Below are 25489 nucleotides of genomic sequence, written 5' to 3' on the forward strand. Positions count from 1 at the left end.
AAGGAGAGGAAAGGAGTGGGCGCAGTGACCAGGAGGGGCAAAGGGGGCCAAGCTCACCATTTCCTGTGCCATCCATTTCCCCAGTGCTTAGTGCAGAGGACAGAAGAGCTGAAGCCTCACAAGCTACCAGATGCCACTTATGGCGACACCGGGGAACGGGTCGGCGGGAAGGAGGCTGGGGGAGGGCACTGAGCTGAGTTTCAGTAATTAGCAAACACAGCGTTTGCAGATTACTTGCAGTGCTGCTTAGCTGGGAACTGGTGGCGGGAGGGGCATAGGTAATATGAACCTTGCTTCATATTAAGGACAGCGGAGACGCATGCGACATGTGGCTGGCTGTCCTAGCAATGTGGTTTACAGTGGACAGATACAGAGTCATACAACAGGCTCTTACGTACGTGGATTGACATGTGCACTCGACAAAACAAGTTGGTTTGGTCTAATGAAATTTGAAGTTTGAGGGGAACAAAACAAAGAAAAAATTCAAATGGAAAGGTAGGGAAACTGAGCCAAAACAGACACAGAACACAAATCAACATAATGCTGCAGTGAAAGTTTACAAAAAGAGAAAACAAAACAAAACAAAAAATTAGTTGCAAGATAATACACTGTGTGGGAACAACACTAGACTTTTGTACTGGAAGAGCTGCCTTTGGCGCTACCAGCGAGGCCACACGGCGGCCAGTAGAGGGAGTCTCTTCCCTCCTTCAATGAAGAAAAACGCTCCCACTTGACAAGTCCACAACGCCTGTCCCCACGCTACTCAGATAGCCACCCGCATTGAAGAATTCTAGTTTAACGCTTTAAAAGGGCATACCATAGGTCTGGATGTCACGGACCAGCTGGGGGACTGCTAAGCCCGTGCAGCCCATTCCTCGGCTAGTCTGTCCACACACAGCCGCAGGGCCTGTGTGCCTGCCCTCCACCTAGGGAAGTCTCAGCCTCGAACGCACAGAGCTCCAAGGACCCAAGCCCATGCTAAGTCCTGCAGGACAAAACCAGTGTGTCGGGACTACGGCCTGATGGTGCCGGGACTGTGTGTTACACGGGCCAGGTGAAGGCCGTGCAAATGTGTGTTGTTCACTAAGACTGGGGCACGCGGTGTGGCTGCCTCACTGCTGCCAGCCCCAAGCCCTGCAGGTGGCGGAGCTCGGTCGTCAAGCACAGGGTAAGCGTAAGTGACTGCCAGTACCCACAAGGGGGTCTGGGAAGAAAAAGGGGGGAAACGGAGAGAAAGTGTTGAAAACACATCTATTTTATTCAGAACGCTTAGTTACTGCCCAGGCAGAAACCCAGCAGTGGCAGTGTAGCTCAGTGTTCAACACCTGACACCTGTGAGGGTTACAGGGGCGCGTCACACAGTGAGCAAGCTACAACTGCTACGTGTCCTTTATGGCATTGTATGTCTACGGTTCTATATTTGGGGTGACAAAATAATTTAGAAACTATGTAAGAACTCAAGGGGAAAAAGAGATTTACTAGGCTTGATGCCAACATGTGGCAAGGAGACCCACTGCTCTCCTCTCAGTTCTAACATCTGGTAACACGCTGAGCCTCAAAACAGGTTTGGCATATTGGAAAAAGCAACCGGACAGCAACCCAGCACTTGACTTTCAGCAGAAAGCCACGTGTGAGCACACCTCATGGAGGGAACAAGACGGCCTATGAGCCGTTCAGAGTCGCACTCAGGCAGGTCTTCTCTCAGAGCCTCTAACCAATCCACGAAAAAGTTAAAAATTCCTTTAGAAGCAGCGATGACTGAGGCACCAATAAAGGGCACTGAGCGTATCTACTTGGGCATGTGGCATGACAGGGGCTCCTTGTCCTCCTGGGATGCGACAGGCTGACTCTGGCTGGGAAAGCCACAGGCGGCCAGGTGCCTGTCTGCTCGCTCCCTAGCCCGGCTCTCCCAGGGGCTCTGCACCTCGCGTGGGGCCCGGTCGCCCTTACCTTGTCGTCCTGCGAGTCCGGCTGAAGCAGGCTGTGCTGCTGGATGGCCATGGGCGGGGGCAGCGGCACGGCGTCGGCGCCCTCCTCCCCCTCCTCTTCGCCACAGCTCTGCATCCCCGACGAGGAGGACTTGGACAGCGTGCCACTGCTGAGGCCTTCGTTCCGGCCTCGCTGAAATCAGACCAACGATTGCTCACTGACTGTGGGGCCGTGACTATCCGGGCCCATTTTGAGATCTGGGCCCTTAGGAGTTAAGTGGAAACGCACAGCGTGGCCAGAGCTAACCACCATAGTATTTCCCCTCTGTTCCTGCTCTACCAAGAGGACACGGGTTCACAAAATAAATACATGCAGGAAGTGCCCAGTGGCCCATGCACTTCGCAAAAGCCCACAGTGAGATCGCCAGGTGTGCGGGGGGAGGGGCACAGAGAACAAAAGTCAATGAAATGTAACAAGTGTGATCCTGTCGACCCCTGTATTTTCTTTTCTGAGTGTGTGTGGAACCGGGAATTCAAGTTAAAAACCCTGAAGACGCTCAAGGATACCGAAGAAATTTTATAACTTAAAGTCTTCCTGGACAGAAGAAAAAACAACCTCCTGGGTGACCTACGTCCACTTTGGTGACATGAAGATAGCCTGGTGTGTCCTACTTGGTTGCCCAAAGCCATGGAACGGGTCTTTTCCATGTCTTTCTACGGGTCCCTGAACGGAGCAGTGTGCTAAGAAGAAACTTTAGTGGGAATAGGTGACACAGTGATCCCTGGGCAAGTCAAGTTGGTTTATCCACAGACAAGTAACAACTCTGAGCCGGGTGGACAGGCTCAGGCTTTACCCACGAGCAGGCAGGCGGGCACACCCACCTCTTCCACGGTCTCGTCCTGGGGCGTGGCGGCGCTGTCGTCCGAGTCCTTCTGCGAGCCGGCGTCGGCGCTCTTGCGGACGTCCCTGCTCTTCTTGTGCTTGTGCGCCAGCTTCTTCACGTGCCCGTCCGCCTTGCCGCTGCTCAGCCGCCGCACGGGGCTCGTGAGCCATTTGCGAAGGGTGTTGCCCGGCCGCTTGGGGCCCGGTGAGCTCTGGGCCCCGATCATGTGGGGCTGGAGGGACGCCACGGAGGCTGGTGGACTGGCATCGTTACTGGAGACAGACAGCGAGTCTGCAGGGAGAGGGCAAGAGGGCGTTTTACTAACTCCACACAAGTCCCCTGGAGTTGGAGTCAAGTCTCTGCCACCGGCCAGTAGCTTGCTTCTTCCCGGCTCAGCTGCACAGAAGCTAAGTGGGCTGCTGGGAGCTTTGTGTGCTGCCTTTACCAAGAGCTGTAAGCAGCGGAGAGCAGATCTCTCTCCTTCTGTCAGTTTAACCTACCTCAGTTTTGCCCGAGACACATGGGCCCTTCCAGACATGGCCCATTATTACTGCACAGATCTAAAATGTCACTCTTGCCTGACATACAGACACCACGTGGAATAATTTAAACACGATTTCCACCCGTTTGCTCAATGTAACTAAGAATGTAATGAAAAAAATTAAAAATAATTTTAAAACACTCATCACAAACTAATCCTATCAAAGAAATGGACTGGCTTGACTCACTACTGGTGAATAGATCTAAGTATGCGTGTAAGTATGTATCCATCCCCCTACTTCTCCTGAAAGGCCAGTGTCCAATATCAAGCCAGGAATGGGACAACGGGCACTGACGACAGGCTTCTTGGGGGTCCGCACACAGCCCCCTGGGCACAGACAACATAGGCACATAATTTCTTTGCTGGTGGATTCAGAACAGTACTCTCACATGTCTGGTGAATGCTAGCAATACTTGTTATGTGTTTTAAAAATCAATAGGGGATTCTTCAACTAGTCGAAATTTTCTACAGAAAAATCCATTCAAATAAAGCTTCTCATTTGACTTTGAAATTTAACATAGTCAAACCCTGGGCTGAGTTCTCATGAGGGAAATAATTCAGCAACAGTGGACACTGAACCAATCCATGGAGTTGGGTGAGATATTATTGTAAACTTGAAAACCAGCGGCATGAACACTATATGATCTCTTCCCAAACACCTGGTTGAGGGTCCTATCACAGTGATTTCAATGCTTTGCTTTAGGAAACAGAATGGGGACCACCACTCACTGAGCGTGTCATTTCCCTAGACTTTTGAAGTCTTAAAAAGTCTTACAACTAATCTTTGAAAACATTCTTTTAAACAACACCTGTACGTGTGTCTTTACCTCATAGCACCAGAGACCATTACGTGGCACAGCAGAAAAACAAGACTTCAGCTGGGAAGCCTGGGTTACAAGCAGCCCAACAGCAGTTGCCCGAGGGCTCTGACACTTGCCGAGACAGCTGAGGTCATCTAATTGCTGTCCCAGTCTTCCCTGGCCAAGACAAAGGCTGATGGAAGGTATAATCTTCAGTGAACAGGTGAAGCATTTTAAATAGCATCATTCTTAAAAAAAAAAAATCTTGCTGGGCGTGGTGGCGCACGCCTTTAATCCCAGCACTTGGGAGGCAGAGGTAGGTGTATCACCGTGAGTTCGAGGCCACCCTGAGACTACATAGTGGGCTAGAGTGAGACCCTACCTCGAAAAACCAATAAATAAATAAATAAATAAAATAAAATAATATTAAAGATAAAAAAATCTAGCTTTTTTCCCAGAGGCAAATTCTGATTTTAAACTAATCAATGCCCATTAAAGAATAACCCTTTTTCCTACGTATACATATATGTGCATGTATGTTTTAAATTTTATTTTTAGTGGCAGTTATTAAAACATGCTCACATCAGCTATTTTCCTAGGCACAGTCCAGAAGCAGAAGAATGAGAGCGCCCAGTCGCCTCCTTCCCAGCACCTCCTCAGGACACAGCAGTCTTGGAGCTGCCGTGCAAGCGTCAAGGGGGAGGCGGAGGCGGAGGGGGATCTACACGCCACATAACACCGTCCTCAGCTAACATCCAAACATGAAAGGGGGATCCACACACCAGATAACATGATCCTCAACTAACATTTAAAAATTTTGGGATAGGATCTTGCCATATAGCTCAGACTAACCTCAAAGTCATAATCTTTCTGCCTCTCCTCCCAAATGCATGGGATTACAAGCACACACCATCAGCACTACCTCAACTACCTTTCCCCCCCTTCTTTTTAAACCATCAATACCGCGTGGCCACAGCAGATGACAGATTTCAGAACTCAGAAGCAAGCCCTGGACAGAGATGAATCAAATCTGGTCTTTTTGTCCTGGGGACCCACCACCACGGTGTTTTCTGGATCATCTAATTCTCCTGTGCTCTGTGTAAGAAAGACAGCTGGTGTGGTGGCGCACGCCTTTAATCCCAGCACTCGGGAGGCAGAGATAGGATTGCCCTGAGTTCGAGGCCACCCTGAGACTCCATAGTGAATTCCAAGGCAGCCTGGGCCAGAGTGAGACCCTACCTCGAAAAACGAAAACAAACAAAACAAAAAAAAGACACTAACTCCGTGGAGGTTGACGAGGGAGCAGAGAGACAGGGGCCTTGTGAAAGACAGATGCTGAAGCGGCGCTGCCGGGATCCACGTGCACAGTCAGGAGGAGGAAGGATACGCGAGGGCAGTGGACACATTCGCGCTGTCACCTGACCTGTAGCCAGGGCCTCACGCCAGGTGTGGCCTACAGCAGGCACACAGTAAGTGCTGAAGAAAACACTGGGCACCAGTAGCCGGACTAACTAGCAAGCTAGTTCCGTTCGTATTTCCAGGACAGCCATTTCCCCGACACAGAAGTGGAGGGTGGGGACAAGCTCGGCAGGCTGAGCTGTGAGAGGATCGTCACAGATGACTCCTCCTGTGCCACAGCTGAGCTGGGGGCGAGGCAGGAAAATGACTCTGGTCTACAATGAAGTCAAATGCAGGTTTTATCATTCATAAGCAGAACACTCACTCATTAGAAAGGAGAACTCACCAAAGTCAGTAAATCAACCTCATAGATTTTTTTAAGCTTAAAAATGATAATTTGGGGCTGAAGAGACGGCTTAGTGGTTAAGGAGCTTGCCTGCGAAACCTGAGGACCAGGCTCAATTCCCCAGTACCCACGTAAACCACAAGGTGGCGTATGCGTCTGGCGTTCATTTGCAATGGCTAGAAGACCTGGTGTGCCCCTTCTCTATGTGCTTCTCTCTCTCTCAAATAAATATATACATATTTAGAATGCGATAATTTGACATGGAAGTAAATCAGCATACAATGAGCCTTAAGGCAATAGAGAGTGAGCCCCAGGGATCCTAAACAGATCTCTTTGTCTTAAGCAAGCTGCAGGGTCATAAAGTAAGAGGCTCTTGGAAGGAAGTGCATGTGCAGGGGGGGAAGGGACACATGGCAGCCCTGAGGCACAAAGACCTTTTACTGCTTAGCAGGTCCTGAGGGCTCTGTGCAGGCAGGCAGGCCGGCCACAGGATGCAACTGGCTTTTCAGCATTATGCGCACAGAATTTCAGCCTTAGCTGGTGGTTGAAAACACGGGTCAAAAAATAAAAAACTTAAAATTGGGGCTGGAAGATGACTCAGCTGTTAAGGGCACTTGCTTGCAAAGCCTGCAGCCACATAAAGGCAGATGCGCAATGTGGTGCATGCATGTGGAGTTCATTTGCAGTGGCAAGAGGGCACATTGGACCCATACTCTCTCAAATAAAAATATATAAATGGATTTTTAGACATCATCTAAACACCTCACCACACAGCATCCCTCATGATTCGGGTGTCTGTCTTTGGGAAGCTGGTCAGTGATGTCCTGCTCCTGCAGAAGTGAAGTGCTGGGCACGGCAGGGCCGACATCGCCTGTTCTAGAAGCAGGAAGGACCCACACCGCAAAAAGTTCGGCATGTGAGAAGAGTGAGCTTTTGTCCTTGAGCTCTGACGTATCAGGCCACTAAGTGACACTATTTCACCTCCCTAAGGTACTCCTGATGAAGAAAATGCTGGTAGGGCTAGCAGCCATTACAAACTAAGGGGCGAATTTTGTTGAATTTTTATTTTCACTTTGGAAAAAACAAAACAAAACACCCTAAGTAGTAATATAATTGGTAAATGAATCTTCGATTCTATGTTCAATTTGTCATGTTTTTTTTTAACCTTCCTCAAAAAAACAAAAACAGTATGATATGTTTTTAAATATAGAAACTTCTGCTTAAATCAATGGATCATGACAGACCATATATTTGCCTAGTGTGGTGTTGATACATAATGCATAAGTGAGAAGTTTTCGAATGATTTGTACTTTGACACAGTCAGTAACAGAAAAGTAAAATATCTGAACAACAGATTTTGCCCACTAGACCAGCTGCCCTGGTGCCAACGTTGAGTTAAAGCACAAGACGTCATGTTGTCTCTAGTGCACATCAGATGTCCGCATAGGCTCAAAGCTCAGCGCACAGTGTCTCCTTGGGGAGACCTGAGTTGCGTGTGCATGGCTCTTCACAGAAGAGGCCTGGTACCTGCCAGCAGTGAACCATCAGGAGGGGCCCAAGTGTCTGTCCCCAATGAGAGAAGTGTGGCGTCCATGTGCTCCCCTCTGCAGGCACACAATTCCCTCTGCTCAGGCTCAGAACATGCAGGGCTTGCTCGGCACTAAGCCCCAAGGACGGCGGTGAGCCTCAGCCTCGCGTGACTGCGCGGCTCAGGACTGTGCGGATGGCGCTCAGCTGCCAGGAGGCTGCGGGCGTATTGCTGGCTCAGTAAGTATACATAGCACAAACATGAATAGGTGATCAAGTCAACAGCTATAGGCCACCTTCATTTCTGTCGCCTACACCAAGCAAACCCACTGACCGTGGAAGTCCAACCTTGTGAACAATGGTGTCCTAAGTGTGGTGTATCCTGACCAGTTCTGTGATGGGACTCCGGGTGCCACCTAACTTCAGTAGAGTTCTCAGGGCTTGTAAATCATCTACTTCTCAGATGACAGCTACAGGGCCATCTGGTTGTGGCCCATCTCACTCTTGGGCGCGCTGCACGCGGCCCCTCTCAGGCTTAGTACAGGTTCATGCCACCCATGGGGGAAGTCCTGCACGGGACGGAGGGGACAGAGCGGGGGCTCAGGAATGCGCTGCCGGGGGTGGGGTGGGGTGGCAGACACGCCTGCCCTTCCTGTTCCTGTTTCCCGCTGCTTGTCTTCTGCCTTCCCGGGAGAGCGGTGCTCAGCTCAGCTCCCACCCCCCTGCCGGGCTCATCTGCGCCTTCAGCTCAGGCCTGTCCTGTTTGGGAGGCGGCGTTCCTCTGTTAGCTGGGAGAACGCAGAGACTCCGGGTCCAGAAGGATAGCTGATGAGAGGAGTCACGAAGAACATGCTTGAAGAGATTCTTACGTCTGACCAGGTGCTCCTGTGTGACAGCAGGGAGGGATGGTGGCGCCTGGCTTTCACATCTCACAGGGCTGTGATGGGACTGAAGGAAGTTGGGGACGAAGGGAAGCAGGTCTGTGCACTCCAGAGCATGCTAGTTACCATTGCCGGCTCCTGAGGCCTGCGGCTCCCTGGTGGTGCAGATCAGCACATTGCACCAGACAGGCGGACGACTCAGACAGTGGAGGGAGGCGTGTCCAGGAACTCCTTCTAAAGTGAGCTGGTGGGATCTGCTCGGGAGTCACAAGGCGTGCAGGCACAGGACGCCGTAAGCTGCTTGGAGCCCCGGGGAGTGACCCAGTGAATCTCTCCTGGTTCTGGGGGGACCCTCAGGTAGACAGCTTCTTTGCTGAGGTCAGAGGTCATACGAAGGCCATTTTCTTACAGTGAAAAGCAAACAAAACGCAGGGAAAGCAAAATGCCAACCTCTAGCCCCACAAAGGAAAGTTCACGGCACGAACACAGAGCTGCAGAGCTCAGGGAGAGGAGAAATCTCTTTCTATTCCCAGGCTATAGAGCTGGACATCTGTGATTAATAGAAGCACTTTTTTTTAATTTGAGAGAAAGGCCCACATCCTGCTGGCTGCAGACAAGGGAGGATCGTGTTTCCCGCAGCGCTCGCGCTCCCTGCTTTCGCGTGTGCAAAGCCTCAGAGGCCCCAGCCTGCTCACTGCAGCCTGCGGCACGGAGCGCGCAGCAAACTGTTCAGTGAAGGACTCCAGACCCCGAAGCTGAAAAACGATTCACCCAAATCCGCGTTTCTCTGGTTTTGGTCTCAGCAGCACACACACTCCGGGAGCAGGGCCCTGCGTGACTTTATCTAAGCACAGCAGACCCACAGCTGCAGCCTGCCTGGCACTGGCAGGGGCTCTACAAGCACTGGCTCTACAAGCACTGGCTCAGTGGCTCCCTGCAGACAACAGCACACAGGTGGCGGAGCTGGGGTCCCAACCCGTCCACTACCTGGGGGGGTATAGGTATCTTCAAGGCCTGTGGCCTTTTGCGTTGCTTTCTTGATGTGTGGCATGGACGCGATTCTCAGGCTGCTGGAGTTAGCGGGTTACATGACAGGGTGTTGTAAACACAACCTAACTCAGAAAGCATTATTCATGCTTTACATCAAAAAGTGGCTTCAAGCAGCAAGTGAGGATGTAGGAGAACACAGAGCACGCCGTCTACCTGAAAGGCAGTCACCCCGTCCCTGAGAGGGAAGAGAGGAGGGCTGGCAGCACTGCGAGGGCCCCGGCCTCGAGGGAGGCTGCTGATGCACGCTCCCCCCGGCCCCATGTGCACACGCATCTACTGTGACAGGCTTCCCTCACAGCCTGTCAACCAAGCACACCCACGGGACCAATGCTGACAGCCGCTCCACGCTTGAGAAGGCACAGCCACCATGACACGCATGAACTCAACACTGAGACTTTCCATGAACATCTGTCTCACATTGTGAGTTTTCCTGTAGTCTCCCCAGTGATTTTAGCTAGTTAGGTCTGTGTGTGTGTGTGTGTGTGTGTGCGCACGCGTGTGCTCTGAAGACGTTACCCAGGGCCTCACATGGCTAGGCAGCCCTCTCTCTCTCACGGACCTAAGTCTGCAGCTGCTAAAGACAGTTATTCCATGTGTCCACTGAGGGTGCTCAGCAAGCTGCATCGGGCAGTGATGTCACCTTGAAAACTCTCGCCTGCACAGGCATAACCCAGAGGAGACCTTCCACAGGGCCGGCTGCCACTGCTTACAGCAAGGACTTGAAACGCTTGGGTGGGAGTTACAGCACACACGCATGTGAGACAACGCCAGGCCCGTGGAGCAGTGCTTCCAAATCTTGATAGTTCTGTCCAAGTATCTGACCCAGTGAGCGGGGCTGGGTTTACTGAGGTGCTCCTGACCTGTGGTGGCTTCTCAAACCATCCTCTCGAGAGCTCAGTGCAACAGATCGAGTTTCTGTTCAGGAAGCTCTTCTACCACACCAGGGAGGGGGCATGTGGGCGTGCAACGTGGAACCAGCTCTGCACGTTACTTAGCAAGCAAACAGCAAACAGGTTGTTGGCTTACATGATTGCTGACTGAGGTGGTTCAAATACTCTCAAGCAAAATTCGAGTAAATTACTGCCATCTCTACACTCTTCACATGGGACTTTAATTCCCTGCTTTTGGAATCAAGGTGACACTTTCTGAATTTAGAAAAACAAGCCCCAGTGCTCTAAGAATTCGTTTGCAGACCACATAGAAAACAAGTGCATTTGTAAGTTCCGTCTCCAGATGGATCTTCCAGGGACATCCTGTCTTGCACCATGACTAGTTACTGCACAGTCCACTAACACAGTCGAAGAGGACAGACAGTGAAACAAAGCAGGGCCACCACTTGGGGGTTTTCATAGTGAAGATGACATTGATCTGCCTTGCTGGTGGCTGATATTATAGAAGGACACTGAAGGGTAGTTCAGTGGTGAGGGTGATTGCTTGCAAAGCCTGTAAGCCCAGGGTTCAATCTCCCAGCACCCATGTAAAACTGGATGTAAAATGACGTACACACCTGTGATCTCAATGGATCTTCAACAGTGGGAGGAAGAGCCTGGGAAATCTGAAGCTTGAAGAGCAGCTACTTTACAGTGGCAAGAGACCCTTTTTCAAAAAAAATATTTTGTTTATTTATTTATTTATTAGAGACAGGTGGGAGGGGGGAGAGGGCATGGGCGTGCCAGGGCTTCCAGCCACTGCAAACGAGCTCCAGACGCGTGCGCCCCCTTGTGCATCTGGCTTACGTGGGTCCTGGGGAATCAAACCAGGGTCCTTGGGCTTCACAGGCATGCATTTAACTGCTAAGCCATCTTTCCAACCCAAGAGACCCTTAACAATTATTTATTTACAAGCAGAGAGAGACAGAAGAGAGACAAGACAATGAACACACCATGACCTCCAGCCGCTGCAAACGAACTCAAGATGCTTTATGCAGGTACTAGGGGAATCAAACCTAGGTCCTCTGGCTTTGTAGACAAGTGCCTTAACTGCTGAGCCATCTCTCTAGTCCAAGAGACCCTGTTTTGAAGAAGGTGGAACACAGATCCTTTGAAATTATCCTCTGATTCCCACTAACGTGCTGTAGCACATGTGCCCAAGCATACAAACCCACGTTCACACACACAACTTCAAACACAGTAAACACAGGCTGGGCAGGGTGGCGCACACCTTGAGTCCCAGCGCTTGGGAGGCTCCAGTAGGACTGCTGTGAGTTAAGGGCAGCCCAGGCCTATGCAGTGGGTTCCAGGTCGGCATGGGCTAGAATGACACCCCACCTTGGAAATAAAACTACAGAAGTATTTTCATAGGTTGTTCAACTTAAAATCTATTTTCTACTTGTGAATGAATGTCTGAAAACTCCTGTCTCGCTTCTGTTTCCACTTATCTTTGCCGCGGTGGCAGCGAGTCGTAATGTTCCCAGCACCGAGGCTCCATGGGGCGGCAGTGCTGGCGTGGCCTGCGCCTGTGCGCCTGTGTTTTATGTCTCTCCCCCACACCAGTTCTCAGCTCTCACGCCTGTGACTGTCACAGCGATGTGGTGTCAGCGCAGGAAGCAGTCTTTCAAAGCCAGAAGCTGTAGGAGGCTTCGAGTGTGGGGACAAATTGACATGCTTCCCAGTTGGGCCAGCGCGGGTCCTTGCTGTAAGACGCAGACTCAGCCTGCTTTCGAAGAGGAAGTGACACTGCACACAAAGGCAAAGGATACATTTCCCAGCCGTTTTTTTTTTTTAAATAATCCCCAGATTGAACCAGAGGCCCAGCACGGCATCTCCACGGCTCATGCTGTAATGAAAAACACATGTCTCAGCTGCCTGAGAAAAAGCACATAAATGACCAGCAGACCCTCTCTCCCTGAGCACCCCTCCCACACATCACGTGCGAGGTTTATCAGCAGCTGCCCCCACTTCCCTGACCCCTGAATGCCAGAACACAAAGCAGTCACCAGGATCTATTAAAACGAACCAACTCAGTAAAACAAAACCAAAAAACCAAAAAACAACAGTCCAAAGCCGGGCCTCCTGTCCTCTGTGAAGGCTGAAAGGCAGAAGCTTGCGCAGACCCATGAGCAAGTGGCCCCTTGATACCCACCCTGAGCGGGGCGAGCCATGCAGGGTGTAACATGGCGTCCCTGCGCAGCCCCGAAGCGCTCCGCGACGGAGCTCCGTGTACTTGAGCACAGGCACACAGTACGCCCGCATCGCACAGCACGCCAGTGCACAATGCCACACTGCCAGCATCCCCGGTCCTTCCCCTCGTTCCTATACCGGGCTGCTCTCACTGGCAGCACTGCTAGTCAGGAGCCACTCCATCTGAAAGGCCTTTCTCTTTATTTTCATCAGTAAGGTCTCAGATAAAGAAACACGAAGATACCAAGTAAAAGGAAACAGGCGGCACACGCTTGCTTGGCTGGTCAGAGGCACAGGCTCTCATGTGCTGCCACGGCGCATCTAACAACCTCCGTGGAGTGGTTCGGGAGGATGGGGGAGGGCAGGTCTGACTGGGTGGACGTGAGTTCAGTGAAATCTAGGGACTGGGAGAGCAGGAATCTCCAGGACGGTGGGTCACCAGGCTGTTGGCTTCCAGGGAAGAGAGCTTGGTCACTGCTATGGCTTGTGGTTAGGGTGGTAAGAGTGCAACTATGGTGAGAGGTGGAGATAAACACCAAGCTATAATTCCTAGCTCCCCAGCACTTCCTGGGCTCCCAGTCTCCCCCATCCCTGCAAAAATAAACAAACAAACACATAAATAAGAAGACAGAGCTGAGTTAACACCCTGTACTCAATCCCCTCCTGCTGAGCGCTCAGCTCTTTCCAGCAGTGGGACAGGGAAAGACAGGCATTTTTCTGCTGACTGCTGACCTGGTGTACAGCCAAACACCATTTAAAAATCACATTGGTGAAAAACTACAGGTTGTAAAAAGTTTTCTTCTTCTTCTTTTTAACCCTGTTTTTAGGTTGTAGTTAATTTTTTAAAAAATTTATTTATTTACTTACTAGAATCAGAGAGAGAGAGAGAGAGAGAGAGAGAGAGAGAGAGAGAGAGAGAGAGAGAGAATATGAGAATTGGCACACCAGGGCCTCTAGCCATTGCAAACGAACACACGCGCCACCATGTGTATCTGGCTTATGTGGAACCTGGAGAAGCGAACCTGTGTCCTTAGGCTTCGCAGGCATGCACCTTAACTGCTAAGCCATCTCTCCAGCCCCAGATTTACTTTTTTTTTTTAAAAAAATTATGCATTCATTTTATTTAACAGAAAAAGAGGAAGAGAGAGAAAGAGAAAGGGGAGAGAGAGAGAGAGAATGGTCGCACCAGGGCCTCCAGCCACTGCAAACAAACTCCAGATGCGTGTGTTCCCTTGTGCATCTGGCTAACGAGGGTCCTGGGGAATCAAACCTGAGTCCTTTGGCTTTGCAGGCAAACGCTTTAACCACGAACCCATCCCTCCAGCCCTGGATTTATTTTATTTATTTATTTATTTATTTATTTTTTGGTTTTCTGAGGTAGGGTCTCACTCTGGTCCAGGCTGACCTGGAATTAACTCTGTCATCTCAGGGTGGCCTTGAACTCATGGCGATCCTCCTACCTCTGCCTCCCGAGTGCTGGGATTAAAGGCGTGCGCCACCACGCCCGGCCCTGGATTTATTTTTAATGCACTCTTTCTCACTCTGGACAAATACTGACTTGTTCTGGCTGCTTCTAGCCCCTGCTCCTGCATCTTGGAACAACTGGGCTGTGTGCAGTGCTCGTCATGCGTGTTGGCCCTAAGATGCCTTTGGGGGGGGGGTGAGGACGAACGGCAGTCATTTTCCATAACCAGGAACCAAGGCTGTTGTCATGGGGAAAATCCTTAAGGACTATTTTGCCAGTGATGAATGGGATGGGCCTGGGCCTCGCAGACAAAGACAGATGTTCCAGATAAGCTTGCTGGAGGACAGAAAGGCACTCAAACTCAGTAAAGCGAGACAGGAAAGACAAATCTTGCCACCTAATAGTTTCTGCCTAACAGCTCTCTGCTCACCCTCCCAACCTGGCCCCAAATGCGTTGCAATCTACGTAGTTATTAGTACTGTTCAGGGGACACTGAAGGATGAGCAGTGTCTTCCCATCAGCCTTCACTGTAAAGTTTTCTAGAAAGTTCTATAGCCAGTGAGCAGTCTGCTGCCCACACTGAGCCACATGTGGCATTCTGGGATCGCATCTCCTGCACACGGACCAAGGCACCATTCACCATAACGGAACAACAGTGGAAGCCCACTGCTGCTCTCAGAGGCCGGTGGGCTGCCTCCATGCAGGCTCTGCAGGCGAGGTAAGGCACCACGCGAGAACCCAGGGCCACCCGAGCGCCGTCATGGAGGGAGAGCGACAGCGCAGGGCTACACCGGCAGTGCCAGACTGCGCCCTGGTCCCAGTCAGCGGCCCGAAGCGAGGAGCAGTGCTGAACGCTCCTCTTGGCACAGGGCCTCCTCTCGTGTGTTGATCTGCTCTGAGTTCCCTAACTCAAATGACTATTGTCTTCACAAAATAGCTAACACTCGAATCTGTCACTTGAAGAGTGACTTCAGTGTGTTTACAGATGGGTTAGTACTTAGCAATACTGCAGAGTCAGGGTTAAGGAAGTTCTCTCTTATTAAGTCATGGTTGCTTGATTCTTAATTTCTGTCTGGGAATTTACCCCCAAGTAAATGCAGCACTGAGTGTGGGCTGGACATTTGTGGGAACGCTCCATTCTGGTATCTGGTTCTGCCTCCAGAGGTTCCAGCACTGCTCAGAAACAAATGCTTCACTCACAGGCCCAGTGGTTCCTGACACGCACTGCTTCACGTCAGTATGGAGGGGGTCAATCTGATCCAAAGGGAGTCGACATTTAGGACTTCATTTTACACAATATGCACCTATACTTCTGGTCACTGTCCTATTACTTGTTGAAAAACAAAGTCACTTAGGTTGCCTTAGTAAAGAGGAACCCAGAACGTTTTAGAAGGGTGTGTGTAGACTCTTGCCTTCAAGTGAAGCAGGGGACCCACAAAGACCCACCCATGCAAAATGGTTTAAAAGAACATTCTGCAGTTAAAACACGTGATTTATCTCAGATGGTGAAGGACGATGCATCCATCACAAATAAATTTATTATTATCCTCTTAAAATTAAGACCTGATCCAGGAGGTCAGCATGGAAGAGCTTTCACTGCCTCCAAGGTGTCTGAGTCATGTCAGGACACAAATGCAGAGCGCCCATGAGCGAGGCAGACTCACATGCTGTCGTAGGGCCACACGGCAACGCGCCTGTTTCGCACAGCATCTGGGGGAAGGCCTGGAATGCTGTGCAGTGAGCTTGCCAAATGCTCTCACTCCCCACATCCTCCACAGGGCAGGTCAGCTACAGCTTCAGTCTCGAGGGACGAGCCCTGAGTGCAGAAGAGTTATGGCCGTGCCGAGTGAGGAGGCGGACGGGGCCCTCACAACACAAAGCACATCTCCAGCCTGCTACACTCTGGAGTTTCTTCCCCAAAAGAAAGAAGCTAAAGAGCCCCAACCAATTAGGAATTCCTTTTAAATCGTATTGTAGTCATACTCTTAACAAAACTAAGGCTCAAATGCTTGGGAACAAACATGAATGGAAGTTGTCACCCACGGACCAAGGAGAAGGCAGCCTTCGTGAGGGCGCATCTGTCACTTCACCGTGCGACAGAGGCGCCGCAGCAGCGGCGTGCTGGCTTTCTTTGCAGCTCAACACGAAGGGAAGCCCTTTGAGTTTTAGCTCCTCCATCCTAGCCACAAGTCACGGTGCTTAGGGTCGGACTGGTTCATCCCTAACTTCCTATATGACACCTTGCCCCCACCTCCCCAGAAGCACGGAATGGCTCCCCCCTCCCCTCAGTTCCGGGTGATCACCAATAAAACAGGCAACAGTATGAAGGAGGGGCGGCTGTCTTTGGAGGGAGCTCAGTGGTCTGGCTATCCCCTGCTCCTAGGCAGCTCTCTAAGTCTCTGCTCCTGTCAATGCCCCATCCTGCTGGGAACACTGCGCCTGTCCATGTTCAAGCCATGAGTGACTGTGGGTGGGAAGGAGGGAAAGAAGGGGGCCCTGGAGTTACTCCAGCAAGAAACAAAGCAGTGTTGGAAACAAAAGGAATGAAAAGAACGCCTCCACGAGGAACACCAATTAAGGAAGGATCCTGTCCTTGGCTTTAATAAGTGCCCCATGATAAAGTGGCCCCATCACCACCAGGGAGGCAGGCAGGCCAGGAAGGAAGGAACCACACTGTCTGCATGGGGACTGGAACCGAGGTGACTGGGACTGGCACTGGGCTGTCTGTCTTTCTTTTTAGCTCAAGACAAAGGGGAAAACATTCAGTTTTTAGCTCCTTCATCATCACAGGCACAGCACATGCCCTTTTTTGCTGTTAAGAGTCTCCTACTTAACTTCTCGTGCCTCTTGCCCTTCCTGGAGCCAGTTCTCACAATAGCCCATCAGCTCAAGATTCAGGAGGCGGGCGGCCTTATTTACGCACTGCTGCGTATCTAAACGCTTGCTCTCTCCCTTGCTGACAGGGACAGGCCTGCTTTCCCTGCAGTATGAACTGCTAATTTTATCAAGATGTGAAACATTTTCAGCTGTGCTTTTAAGAGAAAGGAAAACAGTTTGACGGAGGTGATTCCTTATGGCCACGTCCAAGAAATGTCAATCTACATAAACGGAGCCTAGAAGATCCACCCAATGTTGTAAAGCGTTGCCTCTGCTGCCCCACACCTGGGCTCCAGTTAGAGGAAGCCTCCTGCCCTGAAATCTCTGCTCACCTCCACAGGGTCTTCTGTGAGCTGGGCTGTGGCTGCCCAGCCCCCACCCTAATGCTGGAGACAGGAAGAGGAAATGAGGGCTTCTCCTTGGACAGTCTGCGGCTTAGCAGCCCCCCCTTGGTGCAGACCTCCTGTGGCCCTGAAGGAAATTCTTCAGGATGAGAAGCTGTGGATTCATGTCTCCTAAAACTAAGTGATGGCGTCACACAGAAAGGGCACAGAGCAAAGCAGCCCTTGTCTAGAGAGGATGGTCTGGTCCAGGAAAGGCCACTCTGCCCGAAGGCGACCCCCTGGACCTTGGGGCATCTTGGGATCTTTGTGAGGTGATTTCTAATACCAACCTCAACAGATATCAGTATTTCAAAATTTTACATTCACTCTAAAATAGGCTGTAACACTTAAAACTGCCACAGTGTTTTGCTTGGCAATAAACACTCAGTATATAAAATCTTCCCTCCTTCCATTCAAGGAAACAAAGTCTTAAAAATCAACCAACTAAACAAATCCACCTTTAATGGAGGCCTGAAGAGTTCTGTAACTGGGGCAGCAGGCAGGGCGAGAAGGGGCAACTGCAGACCAGCAAGACTAACGAGGACGCACCCAAGGTCACACGGTGGGCCAGTAGGGAGAACTGTTCCCTACATAGTAACACATATTATACCTCAAACACTGGCGGATTCAGAGATACTCAGAGGGTAAAAAAGATTGGGTATAAGCCAGGCGTGGTGGCACACGCCTTTAATCCCAGCACTCGGGAGGCAGAGGTAGGAGGATCGCCGTGAGTTCTAGGCCACCCTGAGATTACCTAGTGAGTTCCAGGTCAGCCTGGGCTGGAGTGAGACCCTACCTTGAAAAACAAAAACAAAAGATTGGGTATGGAATATGGCTGCACAGTTCTTTGTGTGACTTTGTAGCTGGGCAGCGCTGCGAAGAGCCCCACAGAGCGTGCGCACACGAAAGCTGGCATGGGGGCATCACTGCTGCCCGCGTGCTGTGCACGCTGGGCTGGGCTTGGGTGCGCTCAGGACACGCTCACCTGGGCGTGTCAGCAAAGACGGCTCAATCGGTTTGTTCTTTGAAACACTTTCCTCTAATTTATAATTTTTCTTTTTTTAATCTTTATTTATTTAAGAGCAACAGGCAGAGAGAGAGAGAGAATGGGCACACCAGGGCTTCCAGCCATTGCAAACAAACTCCAGATGCATGCACCCCCTTGTGCATCTGGCTAACGTGGGTCCTGGGGAATTGAGCCTCGAACTGGGGTCCTCAGGCTTCATAGGCAAGCGCTTAACTGCTAAGCCATCTCTCCATCCCTCCTCTAATTTATAAAAACAAAAACAGCACTGGTAAGAATCCAATCCAAAAAATAAAAGGAAAAAAAATCCAAAAGTTTTTAATAGCGTTAGAGAATTTGAAAGCGGAAGTTCCCTCTGTCTGTGGATTCCTCCCGAGTTTGACTCAGGGACCATGTAGAGCACTGCAGAGGACCCCATTTGTCCCCCAAAGCAGGCATTTCAGAATAAGAACCAAGTCAATAGTTCCAGTGTCTTTCCAGTACAGATGGGCTTGCTTTGGAATTCTTGAAAAGACAGAGCGGGCCTATGTACTCTAGGCCTGCCTGGAACTTGGGCTGGAGACCCGCCCATGCCGACGCCAGTGCTGGGGTTGGCGGCGCAGCCACACTCAGGCTTGCCACTTTACCTTCTCTTCCATGTTCCAACAGCATCATGTGCTCTCCCGGCTATGGTTCTGTATGTCACTGGCCCGGTGTCATCTGCCTGGGACACAGGCGGCCACGCAGACTTCAAGCAGGGCTGGCTCCCTGTCGTGGAAGGGTGTCCCGCTCGCTGTGCAGCAGCAGGACTCCCCAAGCCCCAGCATGTGAAGCCCGGGTGCTTGCACGTGTATAAAACACTTCCGCAATCATTTTGTATACTTTGATAGGCTTTGTAAAAGTGCTTTATTTCTTGGCTACTAGCCAGAATCGCATTTTTCTACTCAAGTCTGATGCATATATATCCTCTCATAATCAATTTAATAGGTACAACTGGTACACATTAAAGCATCACTGTGTTACACAGTATTCAGGATGTTACTTTGGAATTGCCCTAGGTTTTGGAAAGGGGTCAAAGCCTACTTTCCTCTTAGTGAAGTGGGTGGTGAGCTGAGGTTTGCCTCCACTTATCTATCCTTTACTATGAAGAGAGAAACTTTTTTAAAAATACATTTTTATTTATTTATTTGACAGAAAGAAAGAGGCAGAGAGTCAGAGAGTATGGGCGTGCCAGGGCCTCCAAGTCATGCAAATGAACTCCAGATGCATGTGCCACCTTGGGCATCTGGCTTACAAGGGTCCTGGGAAATTGGACCTGGGTCCTTTGGCTTTACAGGCAAATGCCTTAACCACTGAGCCATTTCTCCAGCCCAAGTTAAACTTTTTTTTAAAAGGAAGATCTATAGGTAATTAATTTCTTTTCAAATCTCTGCTAGCTTAAAAATTTTGTGAGCTGGAGAAATGGCTCAGTGGTTAACGAACTTGCCTGCAAACCCTAAAGACATGGGTTTGATTCTCCAATGGCCACATAAAGCCAGATGCACAAAGGGATGCATGCATCTGGCCTTTGTCTGTAGGGGCCGGGGGCCCTGCAGCACTCGTTCTCTCTGTGTTTCTTCTCTCTCTCTCTGCTTGCACATAAGCAATAAAAAGTTTAAAAAATATGTGATATCAGCTTAAAGAGTATCTCTTAAAATTTCTCAATAGTTTGACAGTTATCATAACAAAAATATACTCAAGAAGCTGGGCGTGGTGGCGCATGCCTTTAATCCCAGCACTTGGGAGGCAGAGGTGGGAGGATCACCATGAGTTCAAGGCCACCCTGAGACTACAAAGTGAATTCCAGGTCAGTATGGGCCAGAGTGAGACCCGACCTCAAAATAAATAAATAAATAAATAAAATATACATATATATTACACACACACATATTCATACACAGATACACTCAGAAAAAACAAACCTAATAGTAGCATACTTTTAAAATTTATTTATTTATTTGCGGGAGAGAGAGAAAGAGGCAGACAGAGAGAGAGAGAATGGGCATGTCAGGGCCTGCAGCTGCTGCAAACTACAGACGCATGCGCCACCTTGTCTATCTGGCTTATGTGGGTAACTGGGGAATCGAACCTGGGTCCTTTGGCTTTACAGGCAAGTGCCTTAATTGCTAAGCCATCCCTCCAGCCCTAATTATAACATATTTTTTATAATATCCCTTCATAAGAATTCTGAAGGGGGATATAGCTCAGTGGTAGTGCTTTTCTAGTATGCATGAGGCTTTGGGTTCAATCCCTAGTAGCACAACAAATTTTTTTAAAATACTGTTTTTAAAAACAGAAGAAAAGAGTATTCTGAAGGAAATAAGATACTTCAAGGATTGAAAATTCCCTCTATAGAAAAAAAAATGTTGTATCTTAAGATCCATTATTCTTTTGCCCAATCCCTAACTGGAATAGTTTTGCCTAAACTTTGGGGGCAGGGAGGTGCTCTGTTGATATGCCACTGCCCTAGTAACCACGACCAAGTCTGAGGGGACAGGAACTGCGCAGAACCCAAGCCCCTAGTGGCCAAGACTGTGCCTCAGACTTCTGCCGCTACCGGCTGCTCTCTTCTGCAGCCAGTTACTAGTTGAACTTAAAGAGAGCTGAGCGGCATCCGCCTTCACAGCCACACACCTTCAGAAAGTGAGGCCACCAGCTCTCAAGACAGAGCATTACAAAATAAACTGTCAGTGACTTTAAAAATCATTTTGAGAGCTTTGTGAATGAAAAGCGTGAGGAATATTTCTGAAAATTCTGTTCACAGAAACAAATGCAACATCCACAAAGCCAATCTTTACCTTCTCAGGGTTTACGTACCAACGACTGCTTTGTTCGTCATTTTCTCTGGCCTTCCATGGACATGCACAGTGCTAAGTGGTGCTACTTCCCTGCAGATGGTAAGCCGGATCCTGCCCCTTTCCCTCTGGGATGCCTCCTCTGCAGGTAGAAGCCCTGCCCACCGCAGCTGACCCCTCTCCGGCATGCTCCCAGGGAACGGGACGAGCTGAGGTCTCTGCTCTCCACGCCTCACAGCCCGCTTTCGACCGTGAGCGTGCAAAACCGGCAGCAAGACAGTGAAGGCGAGCGAGAGAAGCGGGCTGGGACCGAGTTGGAGCGGAAACCGGCCCTGCCGACAGCTGGGTGACGGCTTGAGAAGCCCCTTGCTGGCTGCCCAGCATGACCAAAAGCCGAGGGTAACCAATGGGAAGCTGGTGGCCAGTTCGGAATTGTCACAGGACAAAGTGCTGCTAGTCCTAACTCTTCCCTTGCCTTTACTTTCTGCATTCTCCATTTCCTTCACAGAGGAGACTGTCTCCTAGACACACCTGAGATCTGACTTTGTTCCTGTCCTGAAGCTGTCCAGACACAGCCAGAGCGAGCGCACGCGACCCTGGAAACAGAGCAGCAGAGGCCCTCTGTCCTCGTCTGACTTCATCACCTGAGAAAGAACCAGGGACCCAAATCCCACCCAATACCAGGACACTGTAGTTTTCTTGAGTACTCTGAAAAACCCCAGACATTAATTCTGAAACAAACATAAAATCAACTAAAGTCATAAGAAGGCAGTTTGTAACATGAATTACACTAGTCTGTCCACATACAGTTTATGAGGAAAAAGAGATCATCAAAAGCACTGCACAGATATTAAAATGCCTCACGACATCTCGTATCTGCTCAGCTTCTCTTACATCCTAGGCCCCCGCCCCCGTGCCGGTCCTCCCCACCCGTCCCCTCTACCAGGCAGTCAACATGGAACACACTGAGCCTCAGCACAGGAAACATTTCTGTTTCAAGGTACATGTCACTTGCTTGAGCAGCCGCCCGCAAGGCAGGCAGCGGGCAGGGAAAGGCAAAGGCTGAGCCTCTAGACACCGGTACCTAGGTCGAGGATCCAGTACTTGCAGGTGCCTGGCTGCGCGCCGCCGCTGCAGTAGGCTGAGCCGACCGGGGAAAGCGAGTCCAGCGTGTTGACTGGCTTAATTCCGTTTGGCATGGCGGCAGGGAATGAGGACCCAGGACCCGGACTTGGCTTCTCCGCACAACAACCTACTCAGCAGCTGAGCCTGAGGTCCGTTCAGACAGAGTTGGGGGACACACTGGGGACAGGGATGCAGATAGGGACTGTGCAGCTGTGACAGCTCCAGCCCATGGCCAGGACGAGCGAGTGAGCACAGCTCTCCTCTCCTCCCTCTCCTCTCCTCTCCGCTTGCTCCTGAGCACCGCCTTGCACTTGGGCTCACATGTGGGAATACCCAGACAGCGGATTACATTCTACCACACTGACTCTAATTGGAGCTCAAGGAAATTCTCCAGGCACCCTGGGAACCAGATGTCTCTCCTCTCCTGCACAAGCCAGCGCCGAATTCCCTTGCCCAGTGCAATGTGAAGTGCCAGATGGCCTCCTGCGCCAGGCTCTCCCAGCTCCTACAGGGAGGTCCTCCTAGCCACAACCACAGGGCCTCCGCTGGGACTTGATAAAAAGAGGTAATGTGCTCTGAGAGCCAACTGCTTACATCACCATGCTGCAATGCCACTCCCCACTTATTAAAACACATCTTCATTCCTCTTCCAGGAAGCAGCTATACACGTGAAATAAATACCCTCATATGTGATTCGCAAAGGCATGTTTCGTAAAGCATATCTTAAAAGCCCATTCTTCTTCGGAAACTGGATATTTTCCTTAGTCTATACAAACTCTTACTGCCTTTGACAGGTTCCATATGTGCTGCCTTGTCTCACAGAGCACAATGGCTTCTGAGGAGAATTCCACGAGGCAGAAACCACAGTCAAACTTTTCCTCTTCACGGTCAATGTGCCCTGCCGTGGTCAGCGTCTCCCTTGGTATGCGGGCCCATGTGTGCTTTGGAAGCACTTGGAATATTCTCTCTATTCATGTGTGATACATCTAGCTGTTTATCAGTGTGAAGTGAATCTGTCATGAAGTAAATTTAACAGCCTCCCCGGAAGAAACGAATATGGAAGCGGAACGGGCCTCTTCCCAAGTTTCAGGTAATCAACAGCCACACAAGATACCTATGCCACATCCACAGCTACCCAAAAGGTGGCCGCAGACTTGTAATGTTACTGCAACACAAGTCTCTGTGAAATGGGCTTTCTTCCTAAGTTCTTGACATTTCAATTTCATGGCATTTATGGACTCACAATAGGCCGCACATTCTTAAATGACCAAGCACAACATGTAAGGCTGGTTTTTCCTTTAAATAGTTCTGTGACAGACCCAAATGGCACACTTACACCAGGACCAAGTGAGAAGCAGAATCCTGAACAGAGGATTTCTTATTTTATTTATTTACTTTTCATGAGAGACAGGGTGGTGGTGGGGAACTGGCACACCAGGGCCTCAAGCCACCGTAATCAAACTCCAGATGGCATTCCACCTTGTGTGCATGGGTTATGGGGAGTTAAACCTAGGTCCTTAGGCTTCGTAAGTGAGCGCCTTAGCCACTAAGCCATCTCTTCAGCCCCCCTTTTTTATTTCATTTATTTTTATGATAGAGAGAGACAGTGAGCGAACGAGAGAGAGAGAGAGAGAGAGAGAGAGAGAGAGAGGGAAAGAGAGAGAGCGTGAGCACAGCACTTTTTATACAAGGAAAGTAAATTTTATTGCCAAATGAATAACCTCCTTTGTTGTTAAAATAAACACTAAACATTATGACGTACAGAAAATCAAGTTAATTGACATTCTAGTGTTTCATTTACCACAACCTTTGTGAAATCGTTTACTTTTCCTTTTTCTAAAAATACTAACTGCCAAGGAAGGCCATTTATTAAAATTTAGAAAAGGCACTGAAGTAAATGAATGACCTTGTACGTAGCAGCTCTCCTCTTCTAAGAGCTTAGAGGTGAGTGTGGTCCCTGAGCCTAAGGGTGGGCAGGAAGCTCCGCGCCACTAAGCTGTCCAAGCTCAAGCTCACATCCACCACTGGGAGGGAAGCAGGGCTCTTGTCCCGTCTCCTTGCTGTCCCTGGGTGTGTGGGCTTGAGTGCTCACTGCGCCACCGAGCTTCCCACGCCCAGGGAAGGCAGCACTGTCTGGGTCAGGAAGGGCCGCCAGTGAGTTTGGTAGACAGGAGACGTCTGGAAGTTGGTAAATGAAGGGGGCATGGGAAACTAACTGAGAGAAGAGAATGAGACTTTCACTTCAGGGCTCATTTCTCCCTCGCTCAGGTGGAAAGGCTACAATTGTTCTGAGAGCGGGGACAGATTCTGCTCAGGACCTGGGCATTAGTGTGCTCAGCACGAGTGGACCCAGGAGTAGTGCCCCCATGACATCAGGGGATGACCCGGGGTTGCTGCCCTCAACAGGCAGTGGGAAAGAAGGTGTGTGGGCACTGTAGATGGTGGTGGGAAGGGGGAGGGAAGAGAGCAGAGAGGGGAATGTGGTGACTTCAGTGACTGGGAGCGAGTTTCACAGGGGCCTGTGGCATGATCAGAAAGGACCCTGGAAGCCACAGAGAGGCTGAGAGGACAGAGGTAAAGCTGTGAGTCCACCTGGGAGAACATTACTCGGTCAGCAGTGCAGGCACCAGGCTGGAGTCCACATGAGCAGCCCGAGTGGGAAGGTGGGCCACCAGGACAGATGGAGCTGAGCTTTACCAACAAACATGAGAAGACACATGAGACTTGGGACAGAAAAGTGGATATGTAATGTGATAATTAAAAGTAGAGCTTGTGAAGGAACAAGAAAAACTTTTTGGTATTTTTCATGGTTTTGACATTTTAATTGTATGGATAAGCATGTAACTTACAATGTCACAAAGAAAATAGAAGAGCAACTATCTTAGATAGTGCTTTAAGGACATAATGTTTGTTTTTGAGAACCAAATGCAAGGGATGCTGGGAAGAAACCAGCAAGGGATATCAGCACAGCGGGCGGCTGACTGCTGTCCATCAGGCAGGGCTCTGCAGCTTCGTGACAGTGTGGCTGTCCCCGGTGCAATTCGGTGCCTTGTGCTCTCAGCACAGCATCCAGTAAACTACCGGGCACAGGCAGCCATTGTGTTGCATCCTTTGCTCAGCTGCAGGTCACTCAGCGTTCTGAACACGCTGGAGGTGGGCTGAGCTAAGAGGCAGTGTTCCGTAGGCTAGGTACTCAGCTAGGAGTACTTCCAACTGACACGCGTTTGCTGGGATGTAAAATTAGTTCTTTTGTGCATGTGTTGTGTGTTCATGGGCAGGGTACAGGCACGTGCACGTCACGGTGCACACGGGCAGGGCAGGGAAGGGA

The 25489-nt window shown here is 50.1% G+C and overlaps 1 protein-coding gene across 3 annotated transcripts in view; it reads right to left on the reverse strand.

The window, feature by feature from the left end:
• The window catches only part of Trio (trio Rho guanine nucleotide exchange factor), a 353577-nt gene that overhangs the window by 41763 nt on the left and 286325 nt on the right, over positions 1–25489 (reverse strand). For all 3 annotated transcript variants that reach the window (XM_045132004.1, XM_045132006.1, XM_045132005.1), the window contains exons 35-36: positions 2811–3103; positions 1951–2121 (exon numbers count right to left, since the gene is read on the reverse strand). In XM_045132004.1, coding sequence (XP_044987939.1) covers positions 1951–2121; positions 2811–3103 — 464 coding nt within the window. The remainder of the gene's footprint in view (positions 1–1950; positions 2122–2810; positions 3104–25489) is intronic.

Source organism: Jaculus jaculus, chromosome 13, assembly GCF_020740685.1.
Source record: "Jaculus jaculus isolate mJacJac1 chromosome 13, mJacJac1.mat.Y.cur, whole genome shotgun sequence".
Classification (NCBI taxonomy): domain Eukaryota; kingdom Metazoa; phylum Chordata; class Mammalia; order Rodentia; family Dipodidae; genus Jaculus; species Jaculus jaculus.